Source organism: Pantherophis guttatus, chromosome 2 (assembly GCF_059756535.1).
Source record: "Pantherophis guttatus breed Tessera chromosome 2, ASM5975653v1, whole genome shotgun sequence".
Classification (NCBI taxonomy): Eukaryota; Metazoa; Chordata; class Lepidosauria; order Squamata; family Colubridae; genus Pantherophis; species Pantherophis guttatus.
Window position 1 is genome coordinate 219866204 of NC_142064.1, and position 19180 is coordinate 219885383.

Below are 19180 nucleotides of genomic sequence, written 5' to 3' on the forward strand. Positions count from 1 at the left end.
AATCTGTGATAACATAATGAAACTATGATCAATAAAAAATATCATGTACTTATGGCTGATAGTGGACAGATACACAATATTAGGGTGGAACTGAACATTCAAAATACTTTCTGGGCTGGATGAAATTGTAGAATTGCTTTCTTTGATTTGCATTTAAAGGCAAGATAAAGAAATGGAAAGAATTTCTGAAACCGAGCAAACTGATCACTGTTTGAATGATCAGTATAGAATGGATAAGAAATTATCATAACATGAATAAACCTTTCTAAATACTTATTTTCTTCGAAACATTTGTGGGATTTTTGTTCAGTGTAAGGAACAGTTATGCCTAGTAAAATCAAATAACTCAGTTTGACAGCTCAACTTAGCATGTTTTGGATTCTTTTTCACCTGGTGATCAAGTCATCACCTTCTTCTTTTCTTGGATTTGTTTATTTGAGTTCTTCTTACCCTATGCAGGGGTTTGAATGTACATATGTATATGTATATGTATATGTATATGTATATGTATATGTATATGTATATGTATATGTAAGTGTAACATTTTCTTCTAAAAACTGGAGAAGAAAGACTCTTTAAAATAAATTTTAAAAATGAGTTTGTTTCTTTACAAATGAGAAAATCTCCTTGACTTTAATAAATAGATTGTTTTAAAATGAACTCTTCCCAAACAATTTGCTTGAAATTCTCTTTCTGTTTCTTCTGCAGCACTTCAGGGAACACCTTGACAAACTTTTTGCAAAAGGGATCGGAATGCTGGACATTGCCTTAGTTGAAGCTTTCAATATGCTCAGTGATGTAAGTTCATCAATTTTGCCTCCTCTTTTGTTTTTGATTTCATTACCTAGAACACAATTTACTGATATTTCTTTTCCATTTTATAATTTGTATTAGTTATGCAATGTGTTTATATGGACAATTTAGCATTTTTTAAAAATTGAATGTAGCAGTATTGCAACCTGCAAATTCTGAAATGATAGGTCAGAACTCATATGATCATCTGTTGGGTCTCACTTTTAGACTGTTTTGTAGGTTAGAATAACTAAGCCTCACATTCCCTAGTGTTTGCCAAAGAGCTAACTGTCCTCATGATTCTCCAAATTGTATTCATAACTAAGTTTAAATTCTTCCCAACCATTATTTATGTTATTAACACAAGTTTCTCCTGCAGGTTTATTGTGTGAATTATATCATGTGACAGATGCAATTACCTCCTTTGCCAATAACATTAATTTTTTATTATGATTATATATATATATATATATTATAAGTCGTAACCAATAATTAAAATTCTGTGACATTTTGAAGAGAATCATAAACAAATGCTCCAAATGTCAGGATGAGTTAAAATTTTCCCTGCTAAATAATGAATCACTGAGTCAATTACAGTTCATCATAAGGTCCCTTATTATTGTTATTAGTCTGGAAAAGATGTTAATCATTTCTGTTATTCAATAAAAATGTTTAAATACACACGAGAGAACTTTACCCATCCAAGCTAATATGATTTACAGTAAAATAAATAGATGAAAAGACCCAGTTCCAAACTATTTTAATATGCTGTGTATTTTTTAATCTTTAGTTCTTACTTTAGTTTTAAAATAGAGTCACTGATGCAAATAGATTTTCTAGTTTTATTCATCATATAATAATCTCAGTGTTGGCTGGTTTTATCTTGGCACAGCGAAAATAAAATTTATACGTGCCCAGTGTGTACACATATACTATTACTTGTATCTGCTACAGTCTACATATCCCTCCTTCCTTAAACTACCAAGCACCAATTATCAACAGCAAGTATTAATATCTTAAACTACCGAGCACCAATTATCAACAGCAAGTATTAATATCTTAAACTACCGAGCACCAATTATCAACAGCAAGTATTAATATCTTAAACTACCGAGCACCAATTATCAACAGCAGAGCAGCAGCAGAGTAACAGAAGTTGCAACTCTGTATTTTGTCTGGGCAGAAAATACTCACCTGCTCATTTGCCCTAATATATGTATGTTTGTGGCAAGAATAGAGGTGATGGGAGCAATTTTAAAAATGGCCTTCTACTAAATGGAAATTTTTAGATTGCATATGACTATATGGCAGCTTTTTTATGAGAATGAGATGACAAGCTATTAAAATCCTAAATCTGCCACCAATTCCAAAAGTTTGCACCCCAATGCTGAAAGAAAATGCAGTGTCTTTTAAACCATTTCTCCCATCATTCTGTTTGTCCCCTTTATTTTCCATTATTTTCTCATCTTAACCTTTAGCAGGTAGAATCTGTTCACTATTACCTGGTTACCTTTCTAACAAAAAGTCCATTCATGCACTGTTGAATGGAGACCACAGAAAACCTTATCCCATAAAAGAAAAAAAATAGCAAAGAAAAGTCTTCCCCTCCGAGCCAAGGAGCACTGAAAATATTAGGAAGCACTATGTATGTACTGTATGCATACATGCACATATGTACCATATTTTCCGCACTATAAGACACACCTGACCATAAGGTTTAGGTTTAGGTTTAGAGGAGGAAAACAAGAAAAAAAAAATGAGACGGAGCTTGAGAGGACCACAGATAGGTGTCCTCTCATGTGCCAGCTCTGCCTATTGACTCCTGCACTGCGGAAAAGAGACAGAAGAGGTGGACAGTGGCAAAGACAGAAGAGGCGGGGTTCAGCATTATAAAAGAACCCTGGTGCTGCGGCCCGGCTATTCACCAAAGGACTGTCACTGACACACAGACATTTCCACCCACTTTTGGGTGGAAAAAGTGTGTCTTATGGAACGAAAATTACGGTATTTATGTATACATATACTGTAAATAAAAATGGGAGTAAGCCCATAAAGTAAGCAAACTACCTTGATGATGAGGTGATATATAAAATTGGTTTTATATTCCCTCTCACTTGATCATTAAAAATGATTGCTAATATTTTGACATATTTCAAGCAGAAATATTAAATATTTCATGCCCTGGGGCTTGCAATTTCCAGACTGACTTTTTGATGGAATGGATGCTCCTCTATAAAAAATATTCCATTCGACATTGTATTGATTAAAGTATATCACTCTAAATGTGGAATATGTTTGACTACTGTACTCCATCAAAATAAGAAATGAAATATACTTTTTCTAGATGGAAATACTCAGTGAAGCACAAGTATCTTGTAGCAAAAGCCTAACTAGGTTTGTCAAAAGCCAAATAATATTTTATTTTGTTTCCTAGTTCAACCACACAGGACAAGGAAGTATCTGCAGTCAAGCCATAATGCTGATTACTGATGGTGCGGTGGATACATATGATGCAATATTTGAAAAATATAATTGGCCGGATAGGAAGGTAAATTTTACTATGCATATCCATGAAATAACTGGATCAAATGTTGATCAAGATTTGCATTCTCACAGGTATTTTGTTATGGATGGATCTATATTGTCAGGCATCGCTTTGTAAATGAAGTTTTTAAAAAAAAGTCTTCTAAGAATGCTTTTATTATTTCATGACTTTTTGCCAAACTGTTTAAAAGTGGAATGTTCATTTCCGTAGTGGATGAATTTGGTAAAAGGATATCTGAAGCATGCGGACAGTGGGATATTGAATGGTTGGACACAATACCTTCTGATTTTCAATAGATCAGTTGAAAAATAGAACAATTTTTCCCAAAAGGTAGAAAAACGAGCATCACAAAATAGTGTAATAGCTAAGATCAATTTGTTTAAATATGGCAATGAACGTTTATTTGAGTCCATTTAAAAATAATTGCATTTATATCCTGCTGCAGTCTCAAAATTGTCTACACTGAGATATAATATGTATCAATTTACATATAGAAATACTTGTAAATATCAGGATAATATAGAAAAATATGCTACAATAATCTCTATGCATGATCAATTTGGGGCCTACAGAAGTAATTTCTAGGAACTTTATGGCTGTGCTCTCCTGTTTCTTAATCTCTGCATTGAAATAGGCAGCTCTTCAAGTGGAGGTTATATGTGAAATTAAGCACAAGGGGATCTTAAAATTGAAGCATTTCTCTAGTCAACATCTGGGGACTTATCAATTACGGAATAGAATTTATTTTTCTTCATGTACGATCTGTGTTTGCTGAAAAAGACAGCTAGGTCTGGTTAAACTGAAATGAGTGTGCATATGCTATTTTCCGTGATTGATTAGTATATCGACTCCCTTGTATGGTTAACTACTGAAACAACTTTGCAATGCATGAATGAAAATACATTATAGGGTAGTATGAAAGAACTATCACTTTTCATTGCATGTGTGCTGTGTGGTTAGGCATGATAGACTTTGCCAGTTAATGCCTATCTGGTTAATTTATTTTTGTATCAGTCATATTTTCAGATTTTGAGAAAAGAAGTCTACTTATAGTAAACACTTTGATAGAATTACCATTGTTCATATTTGTTTATGGATGAGTCAATAAAACAAACTCTTAAATATCTTAAATATTCCCTTTACTATAGCCAATGGAAACAAATATTTAAAATTTTATGGAACTTTCATTTAGAGAAATTATGTAGTTGGAAGATAATTTCTTACATAATAATTGGATCTGAGAATTGCAATAGGAGGTTTGCCTAAGGTTTGAATTATTAATTGTTAATAACTAGAAACTAAAATAGTAGAGTCTGGCTATTATGTGTACATAGCATTTCTGAATCATAATTATATTGCCATTAAATAATAGAAATATTATTAATATTTAAAACAACCAGAGCAAAAAAAAATAATAAGATCACACATACAAGTAAATGATTTTATTTGGATTACTAATCACTTTCTCTAAAAAGAGTCAGAAGGATGACCATGTGATATTTAATGCACCATCTAGTTTGCCCCTCTGTTATATTTGTTTGAGTGCAAAGTTAGATCTATACATATTTTCTAGGCTTCATTGTGCTATGCCAGGGGTGTCAAACTCATGGTGTCACATTGTCATCATGTGATGTATTGTGACTCCCCACCCCCTTCAATAAACTAAGGCTGGGTGTGGCCAATGCACGAAGCATTTTGGCCCAGAGGTCACAAGTTTGACAACTCTGTGCTATACAATGATTTATGTTTGATTCAAAGAGGTATTTTTGAGTGCATGGAAGTGCAACTGCAACACTGGTTTGAATCTCACTAAACCAGTTTCATCTGTTTTACCTTGATTTTCACAAACGGAAGGCTGTGCATTCTTGGGAAAATTACATTTCTGACCGCTTGTATTCCAAATTGGATCTGCAGCATTACTCAAACCAAGTAGAGAGAACTCTTCAGGATCACTCCTTTAACTGTCTTGAACTTGCCAGAAGCTACCTGCATGTTTGAATATAACATGATTAGCTAAATATATTTAATACATAGACATAAAGACATATAAATTAGCTGATTGCTCTCTGTAAACACAAATGAAATAAACCCTCTACAGTTTAAATTTTCACTTCTTTCCAAGTTTAACAGATAACTTACTTTTGTACAAAATGCAACATCATTAATTATTGATATTAATTGGCATTCCTGCTCTGAAATACCCAATATTTCTCCCTCAGTATCATGTATATTTATGGAAACATACTTATGCACATAAAAAGAGGCAACTCCCCCCACTATTTTGATCTCAGCTGTGCACTGATAATATAATTATCAATAGCGATAATTTGGAATTGTGATTAGGAAAATAAGACATGACACATTTTTATTTTCTTTAAATGTTAGGGATTTCTCCACATTGCCAGTGGCATAAACATAGTATGGTAGCTGTAGGACAATCTGGATAATTAAAACTGGCACATTTCTTCACCTGGCACTGAAGCTCTTGTCACTTAGTGGTTTTGTTATTAGCAACTCAATGAAAGCTGTGAAAAGAGAATTCCTGGCTATTTTCTGGTAGGGTATACAGTGAATATATCACAATCCTTTTATGATTAAAACTGTATTATTTATATTTACACTTTCCTTTGTTTTTGATAATACAGCACTATTTCAAAGTAAGGATTTGGTTAACAGAATTATATTTAAAATTCTATTAAAAAAACTAAAAAAATGTTTATGCGTCCCCTCACCAAAATTAGAATGGTGCTTCACACATGTCATGAATGAGTTGCTCTGTTGCAAGCAGTCCATTCATATGTAAGTGTCATGTAAAAACAAGATATATTGTACTAATATTTACTCAGCTTATGTTTTGCTATTCCATCTGAAATTGACCGGTATGATTAATAATTTATTTAAAAAGCAATTTAAAATGAGTACTGAGACCAGAGAGACCCAGGTTCAAGCCTACATTCAACCATGAAAACTCATGGCTCAGTTATTATCTACTATATTGCCTCCTCTGCCTGCAAAAGTTACATTTCTTAACTTTTCTTAACTTCTTATTAAATTAATCAAGGGCACTTGGTCAGATGCATTTGGCAATCTTTTATGATTAGCAGAACTATCTTTTTGTCTTCTTCCTTAGAAATGCTAATTCACTGAAGTATTGTTTTCTTCTCTGTGTATAGCAATCCCTGTTCTGAGATTCCATCGTTCAGGAACTTACGTACATTCAGATCTCTCCATCTTGTTCTTTCCTTTTTTTAGGCCAACCAAAACTCTATCTGCATAATGAATGGGACAGCTTGCCACAGCCAACTTGCTGTGGCAAACTCACTGCGGCCAACTCACCACAGCCAACTCACCACTTGCAGTGTAGTGCTAACTTGCAACTTGCAGCAGGTGAACTCACCACAGCCAAGTCACTGCAAGACAACTCATTGCAGGACAATTTAACAATTCTTTTTAATTATTTAAAATAAATAAAATTATTTTAATTTTTGCCATTCAAATTTCATTCTACCCCTACTTTTGTACCCTTTCTTTAATGATTCTGTTCCACCATTTCTTAGTGTAACATAGTGTAATTCTTAGTGTAGAATATTAGTGTAACTCTTTTCCCGCAGTGAGTTTCCTGTGGCAAGATGGCCATGGCAAGTTGTCCTGCAGCTAGTTGCCCATGGCAAGTTGGCTATGGTGATTTGTCTGTGGCAGGTTATCATCTCTAAATGCATTCTGTATGTTTGGAAGATCACACAATTGAATGGCATGCACACTGTGTTTATCTTCTCCCTTCTATCAAAGAATTATTCCTTCAATTGTTCAGGTTGTAATGATTGGCTTTTCTTCTAGCTAAACCCAATATATTGTGGCATTAGTTAACTGCATGGTCTAGTTTTAAGAAAAGATGTGAAAGAAGCTATACTTGGAAAGATACTTTCAAAAAGATATATCCTCTCTTTCTCAGCCTTCTGTATCTAGATCTTCACCGAAGCAGTGAAGAAGTGGTGTTCTTTTGTTCTGAGGAAACTGGGCAGGATGTCAATTATAATTGATGAGGGAGAAATTCCTTTACTGAAACATGCATTGTTTTTCTGCACACAGTCCTTTCAAAAAGAGATCCTCATTCTACCTGAACTATTGGGCAGGTAGGCAAAGTATAAGGCAATCAGACAAACGACAAATAGGATGTTTTGGTTCCATACCATTGCTATGGATAAGATAGATTTGTATTTCTTAAGATGGGGAGCCATATATATATATTTAAATGAATAGATGCCAAGACTAAAATATATAAATAAACAAACAAATAAATAAATGTCCACATTCTAAGTCATACTGAGTTCCAAGTCATCACTTACACTTTGATGTGGTGTGATAGTATAAATACAAGTGGTTTGGGATTAGAACAATGTGTGAACCTTCCCTAAATGTTCATCATTTCAACAATGATCATTTATTTCTGTTAAATAATCAAAGACTGATAATACAGTCCATGCAATTAGTAAGTTTTGCCTAGACAAAGGTTCTGTAGTCCCATTTTTTGAAATGTCTTCCTGGCAGCTTTTTGTTGCTAAATGCTGCAGTCAAGTATGCAGGTGCCTCAGAAGACGGAACTATTACATCTAAGGTGCTTTTTCAAGAGGCAACTGGACTTTCTGGTTTTTCTTTGAAGATGTTTTGCTTCTTCAGCTTCTTGGGACAACCATGACCCAAGACTGAGAATCTCCATAGATATTTAGGGAATTTGGTTCCCCAATGGGGTGGTCCTCTGCACTTTAATCTTGTAAATCCCAATTCAACACATCATATATACTGTATTTGAAGTGTTCCCAGAGCTTGGTTTATTGATAATGCTAATGCTGGTGTAGTCATTACTTACATTTTCATTTTCAGAAGCCTTCTTTTTAAATTCCACCGGGCCATTTTGGTTTGAGCAATCCCTGCATGCCATCTTTGTCATGTCAACCTCTTTCCAATGTTATAATCTTCTCTGTTGTAATCTTCTCTTGGCATTAGAATATAAACAGTTCTTGTCCAATTGTTTGAAGATTATTCGTTATACAGTTATGCGCAGGGACTGGTAATTAAATGGGGATTAATCTGATAATATAAAACAAAAATAGAAATTTGCCAGTGCTCTTTGATAATAAGATGTTTTCATTTTGCTGTCTTGGATCTTCCTCCTCTACAATCCATCTTGCATGTCTGATTATTTTTATTTGCACTAACTGTAAACGATTAAGCTAAACTTATTTCTCTAAACATAGCAAAATTTTGCTACATTATGTATAAGATCACCCACACATGGCTCCAATAGTTCTTGTTGTTAGGGGTTAGTTTTATGTTCATTTTATTGAATGTACTTTTATCGATTAGTGACCATACTAAAGTTTATGTTTGTCTTATCAAATGCTTATATTTGATGTTGTGTCTTCTACAGTTTGATGACATTTCATGAGGTATAGACTGGCTTTTTTACCCTATCAGAAAACATGTTTGAATACCTCATTCTCCCCTTTATAACGTACTATAATTTGATTTTCCATAACTGGCCCTAAAATCTGTTATGAAACAATTTATACTACAAAGTAAACACTTGTATGGAATAACTGTAAAGTACCATTTTTAAAAAACTGAAATCTTATTTCAGTATGTTTCCTGGTTTTAACATAGAATATTAATTGAATCCATTGCTAGGACTCTACAGTATAGTTTTTGTTTTATCACATTGTTGTCTAGGATTTAGTTCTTGAAAATAGACCTAAAAGAATAAAGACTTTTTTTTTTTTTTTTTAATTTGATTTATATGCCGCCCTTCTCCGGAGACTCAGGGCGGCTTACAGTGCGTTAAGCAATAGCCTTCATACTTTTGTATATTTATACAAAGTCAGCTTATTGCCCCTTACTTACTAGGGTCTATGTGTTGAAATGCAGATTACAATGCATTGTGGTGGTGGTGGTGTTTTTTGAAGTACTACCATCTGCTGTTCAACATGTTCCTTAGAAAAACAGACTTGTGAGAGCCTAGATAATAAAAATGTAAAGATGAGATTATATAAAAAAGGTCAACTCTATATCAGAATTAACAAAAACAATTATTTATTTATTTATTTATTTATTATTTTATTAGTCATATTTCTATGCCACCCACTCTCCAAGGACTCTGGGCGGCTGTTAAATATAGACTCTTGTTATATTGTTAAATATAGACTCTTTATAGAGAAAAAAATAATTTGTTTTATCCTAGTTATATTAGTTAGGTGTTTTGTTAGATAGTTATCAAGTTCAACTCCTAATGATCACATGGACAAATGCTTCCAATATATATCTATTCCAAGGAGATTACAGTAATCCCTTTCATGCTTCATTTTTAACACTTGTTTAAAAAACATTTACATTTAATTTATAGATTGTCCAACTCCCAAACAACTCTGGGTAGCCTACAGTTGGAAAACCAATTAAAACCAACATTATCTAACTTAAAACCAGCCATTTTATCTGCAACATAATATGCTTAACTTTATGGTTTTATTTATCCTACATATTGTCTTTTGTTTTGTTTTTATCCTGACTTGTGAGGGAGAATTGTATGCTACTCCGAGATGGTTTTGATTGGAATGACCTGTAAGTACCTTAAAATAAACTAAACAAACAAAAAAAATCTATCCATCTTACCTTATCTGTTTTCAGCTCCCTGATCCTTGTCAAACATAAACATTTTTCCAGATGTAGCGTCTGCTGGCACCACATGTCCCAAATATACAAATTTCTGTTGCTGATCACAACTGTGAGGGCACAGTCAACCTTTATTTGATACTTGATTCTTCCAAGGTACTCTTAGCAACTGTATCCAGCAACTGTATCTATAAACCCTGTCTGTTTTCTTTTTCTTGTTTATCGGTTTCCAGCCTTCATAGCCATACATGATCATTGAAGGTCCAGTTCTTTAACTGGCTTAATTTTTATTGTCATTGAAATATTTGTTAGCCTTTATGAGCTTGTTTACATTTGTCATTTACATTGTCCACGTTGTGGTTTTTAATCTGATCACCCAGAATTGCTTTTGATGAGATACAAATTTGATTAATAGATACAAATTCACCATCTTTTTTTTCCTTGAGTCCGGAAAAATAAAATTGTCTATCACTTTCATTTTTAAAGTCCACTTTTGCTATAAATTCACCATGCATGCTGGTTGATATTAGGTTCTTAATATTAAATGATTTTTGTCCTATTTTCCTATTTACTTTTATAATTGATTTTTTCAAATAACGTGTCATTCTCCAGATGTTGCTGTTCATATTTTGTCTTCCAATTTTCATTCTAATTGCCATCCCTTTTAGTCTTGCCATTCCTTTAATGGGCTAGCATTTATAAATAAATATTAGGACAATAGGCCTCCTTGATTCACTTCCTTTCCTATTCGGAGCTACTCAGCTAATCCAAATTCAGTTATTATTTACTGTAAAGTTTCCTCAGAAGAGTAATCAGATGTTTGGGCTCATCTATTATCTCTTAATATATTCATTATTCTGGCATGATTTAAATACTTACAAGCCTTGGTGTAATCAATGAAGCAATTGTAAGTCTTTTTCTTAAGTCTCTTAGCAGACAGTGTTTTGCTGTTTTGAGTATCCATTTTATTTTGGCACTGTGATTTTTTTGACTTTTTACTTTTTCTAAAATCTGATTGACCATTTGACCTTTCTCTTATGTGAGGAATTAATTGCCGTGCTTCAATAAATGCACATTCTGTGCAAGTCCCTTCCTTGGATAATCTCTATTATCTTGTTCCATATTTATTGACAGAGTTGATAGCACTTGATTGCCTCTTTTGCAGTTTTAAACAGTTCAGTGAATATTTCAGTCTGTTCAGTCGTCTCAGTCTACTTCTCCTTTGTTTACTTATTATTTGTACTGTCACACTTTCTGGTGCAATTGTATATTTCTGTTATTTTATTATCTCTTTTATAAAAGATGTTAGCACAGTCCACCACAGTTCTTCCATCTTCCTTTAATGTGATTGGCATCTATTACACAACTTCCATGCTTCTTTATTGTATTTCTGCCGTAACTATAATTTTTCCTGGGATTTTTCTCAATCTACCTTTCATTTTTCACTTGTTTTATTCCTCTACTTGTTGATATTTTCACTTGTCATTTCCTTATCATTTCTTGCTTAACTCTGGAAGATTGCCTTTAATAGTCATATTGCTTCTTGTTCCCAGTCTTTATCTATTCTTGTCTTTCATGGTGATGCAGTCCAAAAGTCGATGTGATCCTTTGCTTTTTCAAATATTGTGAATATCTTTTTCTCTGCTTTGGTTTTCATAATGTCTTTTACCTCTCCCCATAGATTTTCAGATTCTCTTACACATATGTTAAGGGTACTAAATCTGTCCATTATATTCATCTGCCTGGTACCTATTTTCTTTAATCATCTAAGTTTAACCTATATATTTGACACCAATAATGCATGATCTATTTTGCAACCTGCATCTGAAAAATCCAGGTTGACTTGATTGTATTTCTCTATCTATTCTTTCCTTTCTTATAATCTATGTGATTCTGAAGTTGTACTAGTAATGTTCATTATTAGTGTCTGCATTTATGCTTCTTAAATCAATATTTGTGAAGGAGAAAATGAAGCATACATATGGGTCTCTTGCCCATCTTAAACTATACTGTCTTTACGCTTTGGTGCTAATTCTACTCTATAAATGGCAAAAAGTGAAATATTTTATCCTTCCTGTGCAATTCCCAAAAGCATCTGTTTGGTTATTATTAAAATAAAATGTGGGACTTTAAATTGGCCTTTGGTTTGATCTTTGAAGAGACGTGTTATATTCTCATGAACTTACTTTTATATTTCCTCTCTACATTTCAGGAATGTTACACTTCTTGTTTCTTTTATATTGAACAATGGAAGCCTCATATTCTATCAGAATAATTTCAGTCTTCTTTTACATTTTTGAAAAGTAACTTGGCAAAATGAGAAAGCAAATTCATTCTTCTGAATCCTGGGGAGATATTTCATAGTGCCAGTCAGTTGGAAAGACTATTAAAGAAAGGGTAGGTTTAGGTAGAACTTCATCCAGAAGACTGTCAGAGCACATAAAGTCATGTTTTAACTAGAAACAACTAAATTGTTTTATGTCATGTTGTGCTGAGTCAATTCAAGTTCATAATAATAAAACAACCAGGCATGCAACAGACCATATGCTAATTTACATGCCTGGACTTCACATTGCATGCTATCTTTTATGTCTACCTTAACTTTTTTTTCCCTCAAAAAGAAAGAAAAGGTATTGCTAATTAAACTGACTATTCTGCAGAATCTAATTGACATCATTTGTGACATAATGGCATGACACCAATGTTGTAAATCACAGCAGAAATTGGGTCTTTTATATGTGAAATCCATTGCCTCAAGATCTGATAAATAGAGGTTTCACTGTATTTTATAAATGTGCTTGTTAATTTTACTTCAGAACAGAAGAATCCCAAGGAACAAGAAGAATAAATTAAAGTCTATTTACTTTTATTCTGCTGTGAGAATTTATTTATTTATTTATTTATTTATTTATTTATTTATTTTATTAAATTTCTATACCGCCCTTCTCCCGAAGGACTCAGGGTGGTGAACAGCCAGAAGATAAAACACAGGAAATACAAAATCTAAAATAAATTAAAACAGATTAAATAATTTAGGCTGAATTTTAAAATACCCCATAATTAAACAGATTAAAAATTTATGTTTAAAATTTAAATTTAAAAGAGGAGATGATTTAGGCCAGGCCAGCTTGATGAAATAAAAACGTTTTAAGCGCGCAACGGAAGGTGCGAAGATCCGGGATCCTCCATATCTCCGGGGGGAGCTCGTTCCAGATCGTAGGTGCCCCCACAGAGAAGGCTCTCCCCCTGGGGGCCGCCAGCCGACATTGTTTGGCCGCCAGCACCCGGAGGAGCCCCTCTCTATGGGAGCATACTGGCCGGTGGGAGGCTATTGGTGGTAGCAGGCGGTCCCGTAGATAACCAGGTCCTAAGCCATGGAGCGCTTTAAAGGTAGTAACCAAAACCTTGAAGTGCACTCTGAAGACCACCGGGAGCCAGTGCAGCTCGCGCAGGAGAGGTGTTACATGGGAGCGCCATGTTGCTCCCATAACCACCCGCTCATTAGTAAATGATCATGCTAGCTAAATTATACCAGCTGAAACGTCTGTGACAAAAATAAAGGGAATACTATAAACATTGCCCAAAGATTTAAATATATTTGCTTTCATCAAATTCACATCCCAATAAAAAAAAATTGTATCTATATCCATGGAAGGAAAAAGGATGTGATTATGGGCCTGGAATTTAGTTGCATACCAAAATTACACATATACAGCGTGGTGCAAAACAGACTTAATTTTGTTTTTTGCAGTGGTCCACATATTAGAAAAGTGGGAAGACTGCTACAGCTATTGCTAAATAATAAAGGTTTAATCTCAGCAGTGAATACTACAAAGGGATACTATGCTGCAAACCAACAGGGCACATGAGTAGCTTCCACATTTCTTACCAAGCTAATTTAGTGTTGCAGAAGAACCGCCAAGGTTTGTACTCTTATCATCCAAGAAAGTAAAGGCATATAATAGACTTAGGTTACAGAAAGAGCAGTTCAAGAGTAGAGCCTAATACCAAAAGAAGCAGTGACTCCCTTTATTGGATTTGCTCAAGTGAAGGCTGGATAGTCATTTTTGGAGGTTTTGAATTTGCATTTCAGCATTAGTTTAATGAAAAGAAGTTCTAGTTTAATGAAAAGAAGTTCTAGTTTAATGAAAAGAAGTTCTAGTTTAATGAAAAGAAGTTCTAGTTTAATGAAAAGAAGGACTAGGGGTGATATGATAGCCGTGTTCCAATATTTCAGAGGTTGCCACAAAGAAGAGGGAGTCAAGCTATTTTCCAAAGCACCTGAGGCCAGGACAAGAAGCAATGAATGGAAACTAATCAAGGAGAGAAGCAACTTAGAACTAAGGAAAAATTTCCTGACAGTTAGAACAATTAATCAGTGGAACAACTTGCCTCCTGAATACTCGAACACTGGAAGTTTTTAAGAAGAGATTGGAAGACCATTTGTCTGAAATGGTATACGGTTTTTTGCCAGACTAGAAGACTTCAAGGTCCTTTCCCAACTTTATTATTCTGTTATTAAGCAGAGGGTTGGACTTAGAAATGTGTAGTTGTATTATATCCGAATAGCACTGACCATTTGGGGGGAATCCAAGGGCCATAGTGAGCATGATACAGAATGAATAGGACTGTTTTTTGTTTATTTTTTAAAAAATCTGTTTTAAACCTCAATTTGTTTCTTCTTTAGCAAGCTGAGCAATTGTAAGAATGACCAAAAGATGGTTCAGGACAGAAAGAGGAGATTTGGGGCCAAAAGGTTGCTCACCCCTGGTTTGGTAGGCTCATTACTTTTTAAAAAAGAATCTTAACCCATTGTATACATTTCAGTTAATAAAATATTGCAAGTAAAATGTTTAAACAAACAAACTTGCCATGTGGTATCACACAATTCACCCAATCTATTTCAAAGCAACTTTGTGACAATTGTTATTTACATTGAGATTTGGTATGGATAAGAATGGTAAGAGTAAGATATTTGGTATATCCAGTCTACTGATACTTGGAGATTTCTTTTAGACAAATCCAAGCAGATGCTTTGTTTGATTTGCCAGTGCTGTTTCAAGTTCTTCTTAGATATCAAACTTAGAAACTGTAAACTGTAATCCATGCAGTGGGTAGACCAGATGTAGACCAGAGATATAACAATAGATCTTCAGTTGATCTACAGCAGGGGTGTCAAAATCAATTTCATTGAGGGGTGCATCAGGGTTGTCTCTGACCTCGGGGCTGGAGTGGGTGTGGCCAGCTTGATGTACTCATGCTGGGGGTGCCTCCTGCAGCCCTCTGCCAGTGAAAACAGAGCTCGGGGCTGTGCACACCCTGGGCCCCATTTTCAGCCACGATGGCCTCCTACAGACCCTTGCCAGCAAAAATGGAACTGGTGGCCATGCACGGCCTTACTGAGCTCCGTTTTCGCTGGCAGAGGCACCATGGGCCAGTCCTTCACTGTTTCCAGGGCGGCCACATGGACCAGACCTAAGTACCCTGCAGGCCTTGAGTTTGACACCCCTGATCTATAGTGTGTATTTATTTGCATATTTACTGTGCTTGTATGGCACCTATTCCCGAAGGCTCTAAATGGCTAACAATGCCAACATATAAAATAATGCCCCTTGCAAACCCAAGCCAAGGTAAAAATAAAACAAATAGAGGAAAATGAAAATGGATGGAGTAGGGTGCTAGCTGGTTCTGCCTCCTTTTTATTTTCTTCCCATATTAGGTGGAATAGCTTGAAGTAACCATAAATGCTTTTTTCTTGTTTAAAAGGAGCTATGAGCACAGAAGTTTTGGTTCTGGAAATAAATTCCTACATTATGAATATGTTCAGAGAAACATTTGTTTTAAAACCTGAAATTTATGCTATTTGTAAGGCTGGCAGAACTTGGAGTTTTAATCAGGTGTGTAAAATAATTTAAAAATGTGAAGGCTGTCCTAACCTAACCTCACATAAAAAATGCCCTTTGTCTGGTCTTTTAAAAAACTCTAAGAAAATTGATTCTTCAAATATCCGAATAACATATTGCCTTGTTTTCCTTATCTATTGCCTGCATTGTTTTAACCCTCTTTATTATTGTTTTTTAACATTCTCCAAAAACTTGAGTGCTTTTTCTTTTAGACACGCTTTAACTTTTTGAATATTGTAAATATAAGCCTTCTTTCTTTAATCCTTTAGTTCAGCCTTTCACAGTGAATGGAAGAGTTTTCTTTGTAGGCCAAGCCTCATGCCCCTGCTTCCTCTTATCTGTGTTTGTTTCCATCCTGTCAGCTTCAGAAAATGTTGTGCTACATCTTCATCCTTTGTAGTTTTGCTCCATTCTAGAAACAGGATCACAAAGGGGGATCATTATGACTGATTCATCATGAACAAAACACTGAGAACAAATGCAACATAAATTATTGCATTTTTCATGGACAGCTATGTGTTAGTTTTATTTGTTTCCATTTTTTAAAATTATTATTATTATTTACTTTATTCATTAAACATGAAATTCAAGTCAACTGAACATTCAAAAATGCATCACAAATATCATTGACTGGTGCTAATGATACAGGTTGCTGCCTGCGTCCTAGGTATCAACCAAGTACCTTCTTAAGATGTACGATGTTCCAAGTAACGCAGTTTTTTGCAGTTCCGCTGGTGTTATTGCAGGAAGCTGCAATTTGTTGATGTATCTTATAAAATTCTTGGACATGGTACCAAGTGCCCCGATGACAATAGATATCACTGTTACATGTTTCATCCATAATTGCGTAGTTTCAATGGCCAGATCACGATATTTTGTGATTTTTTTCCAGTTCTTTTTCTTTGACTCTGGCATAAAATTGTCAATAAATTGTATGTTTCGGTTTTCAACATTTGTGATATCTGGTGTGTTGTGTTCCAAATGACGATCCGTCTGTATTTGAAAGTCCCACAAGACCTTCATTTTATCATTTTCTATAATTTCTTCTTCTTCTTCTTCTTCTTCTTCTTCTTCTTCTTCTTCTTCTTCTTCTTCTTCTTCTTCTTCTTCTTCTTCTTCTTCTTATTTTTATTATTATTATTATTATTATTATTATTATTATTATTTTATTATTACTATTAGATTTATATTGCTGCCTATTCACCCATAGTGACTTCTGAGAAAGAGCCATAAGAAAGTCTGAAATCAAAGGAAGGGGTAGAAACAGAGAAGTAAATTGGCAGTTTAAATTGTCCAGCTATTAGCCTTTTGCAATTAAAGAGTCCAGGGTTCTGATAACTTTTCTTTTTAAACAAAATTCTCCAGTAGCCACGGCATATTCACATATAGTTATACAGATTGTTTTTCCTATTTTCAGAGATCAAACACTTGTTTTCTGTTGTTCCTAAAAATAGTTTCAACTTCCTAATCATTTTTTCATTTCTATGCAATTTTGAAATTCTTTTTTTTCCATATCTGTTAATTATCTTTTATATTTAGTTTAGTTTACATTGTTTAAAACAATTCTTTAATTGCCTGTAACATGGAGATACTTTCTCTTTTCTCTGAAATTGGACATTTATTAATTCTTCAATAAGTTAGCAAAAATGGCTGAAGTTTTCATGCTAGGTAATAAAATATACTGATACTTCAGGCAACAGAATTTCCAATTGAAAGCAGTGTGTCAAATATGTCTTATTAAATTCCATAGGATAAGAAAAATTCTTTTTTTTAATCTGTGTGAAATGTGACATGTCTCATTTCTTTGTAGGTGGGTGCTAGTAGAATGCCTGAAAATTTGTGCCAATTTGAGTGGGAAAATAGAAAAATTAAAGACAGAAAATTGCAACTAAGGCTGTCATTAAAATGGGGTGGTAAAGTAAGCTCCAGGACAAAAGGAAAGCTAATGGAAGAAACTAAATTAATACAGTTTTAACAAATGAAGCAAATCAAATAAAGCTGTCAGTAGCCAAGATGGTTGATGAGATGAGATGAAATTAACTGTCTTGCATTTTTCCAGGTTGCTGTAGGATGTGCCTTTGAAAGGCATTCAGTGGTTGATTTGCTGGCTTGTCAAACATAATTTATTATCTATAGAACCCATATTTGACCAGCTTGTTAAAATCTTCTGTTGTAAAGTACTCATCTAAAATTCAATATAGGAATTTGCAAATTATATCTTGAATAGGTAACCTTTTCCTGGATCATGCATATGCATACAAGAATTGCATATATAAACCATTGTATCACCCTACCATGTTTCTCAGAAAATAAGACCAAGTCTTATTTTCTTTTAGACTTGAAAATAAGCACTTGGGATTATTTTTGAGGCGGTCTTACTTTTTTTGAGGTACAGCAGGCCAGACTCGGTCAGCTGGACGTGCCGTGGACGCACCGTCGCCTTCATTCTGAACCTTCAGCGTTCGGAATGGAGGCATTTTGGCGAACGGGAGGAAAATGGGGAGGGGGATTTTCCTGCCTGTCATCCATTCCTCAAGTTTAGCACAGACTGAGGAAAGGATGGCAGGCAGGAAAATCCCCCTCCTCATTTCCTCCCATTCGCCAAAAAGCCCCCCGCGAGCCTCCCAAAAAGAGAGAAAAAGCAAAGCAGCTGGCTGCAGAGCTGCCAGCTTCGGGGAAGTGGCCCAACAAGCAGAAGCGCTGCACCCAGAAAGAAAAGGGCAAAAGCGGTATTTGCGCTGCCCCAAGGGACCAGCAGGCTGCAGCTGCAGCTGGACAGTTGCCCCCCGCACCATCACTCATGCTGGCCACACCCATCCCTCCAGGCTTATTTTTGGGGTAGATGTAATATTAGGCCCATCCCCCAAAAAATTAGGGTTGGGCTTCTTGGGATGGGTCATGTTTTCGGAGAAACATGGTACTATCTCAATTTTTTAAAGTAACATTCTTTGCTCTCCAAGTGAATAGAAGGTTCACAAGAAATAATGAATAAAGATATGCAATGAGTAAAAATATGCAATCCAGAATTTGCAAAGTGCCCACTGATGACTGCACAGAAAGCACAAAGTGAGAATTTCCTTTGTCACCGCCTACCAAACAATGATGGGATTTTCCATAACGTGGCAAGTATTCCATATGGCATTTTTAAAAATTCTAAATCATAGTAGAAGGAAATGTTGGCCACCAAGACGAGCCAAACGTCATGATTCTCTACACAGTATGCATGTCCTGTCCGTCACATCTCTAGAGCTCTGGGTTAGTCTGTGAGTCTAAAACT

The 19180-nt window shown here is 34.8% G+C and overlaps 1 protein-coding gene and 1 long non-coding RNA gene across 4 annotated transcripts in view; one reads left to right on the forward strand and one right to left on the reverse strand.

Annotated features, from left to right (window-relative positions):
• Positions 1-19180, forward strand: part of CACNA2D3 (calcium voltage-gated channel auxiliary subunit alpha2delta 3) — a 563616-nt gene that overhangs the window by 304263 nt on the left and 240173 nt on the right. For all 3 annotated transcript variants that reach the window (XM_060688326.2, XM_060688328.2, XM_060688327.2), the window contains exons 10-11: positions 709-798; positions 3227-3340. In XM_060688326.2, the coding sequence (XP_060544309.2) occupies positions 709-798; positions 3227-3340 (204 nt within the window). The remainder of the gene's footprint in view (positions 1-708; positions 799-3226; positions 3341-19180) is intronic.
• LOC117677069 (uncharacterized) lies at positions 4765-10134 on the reverse strand. The gene is made up of 4 exons (XR_004594631.3): positions 10001-10134; positions 9236-9349; positions 8205-8425; positions 4765-5323 (listed from the first exon to the last, which is right to left on the reverse strand). It is a non-coding gene; the product is annotated as an uncharacterized LOC117677069 (long non-coding RNA).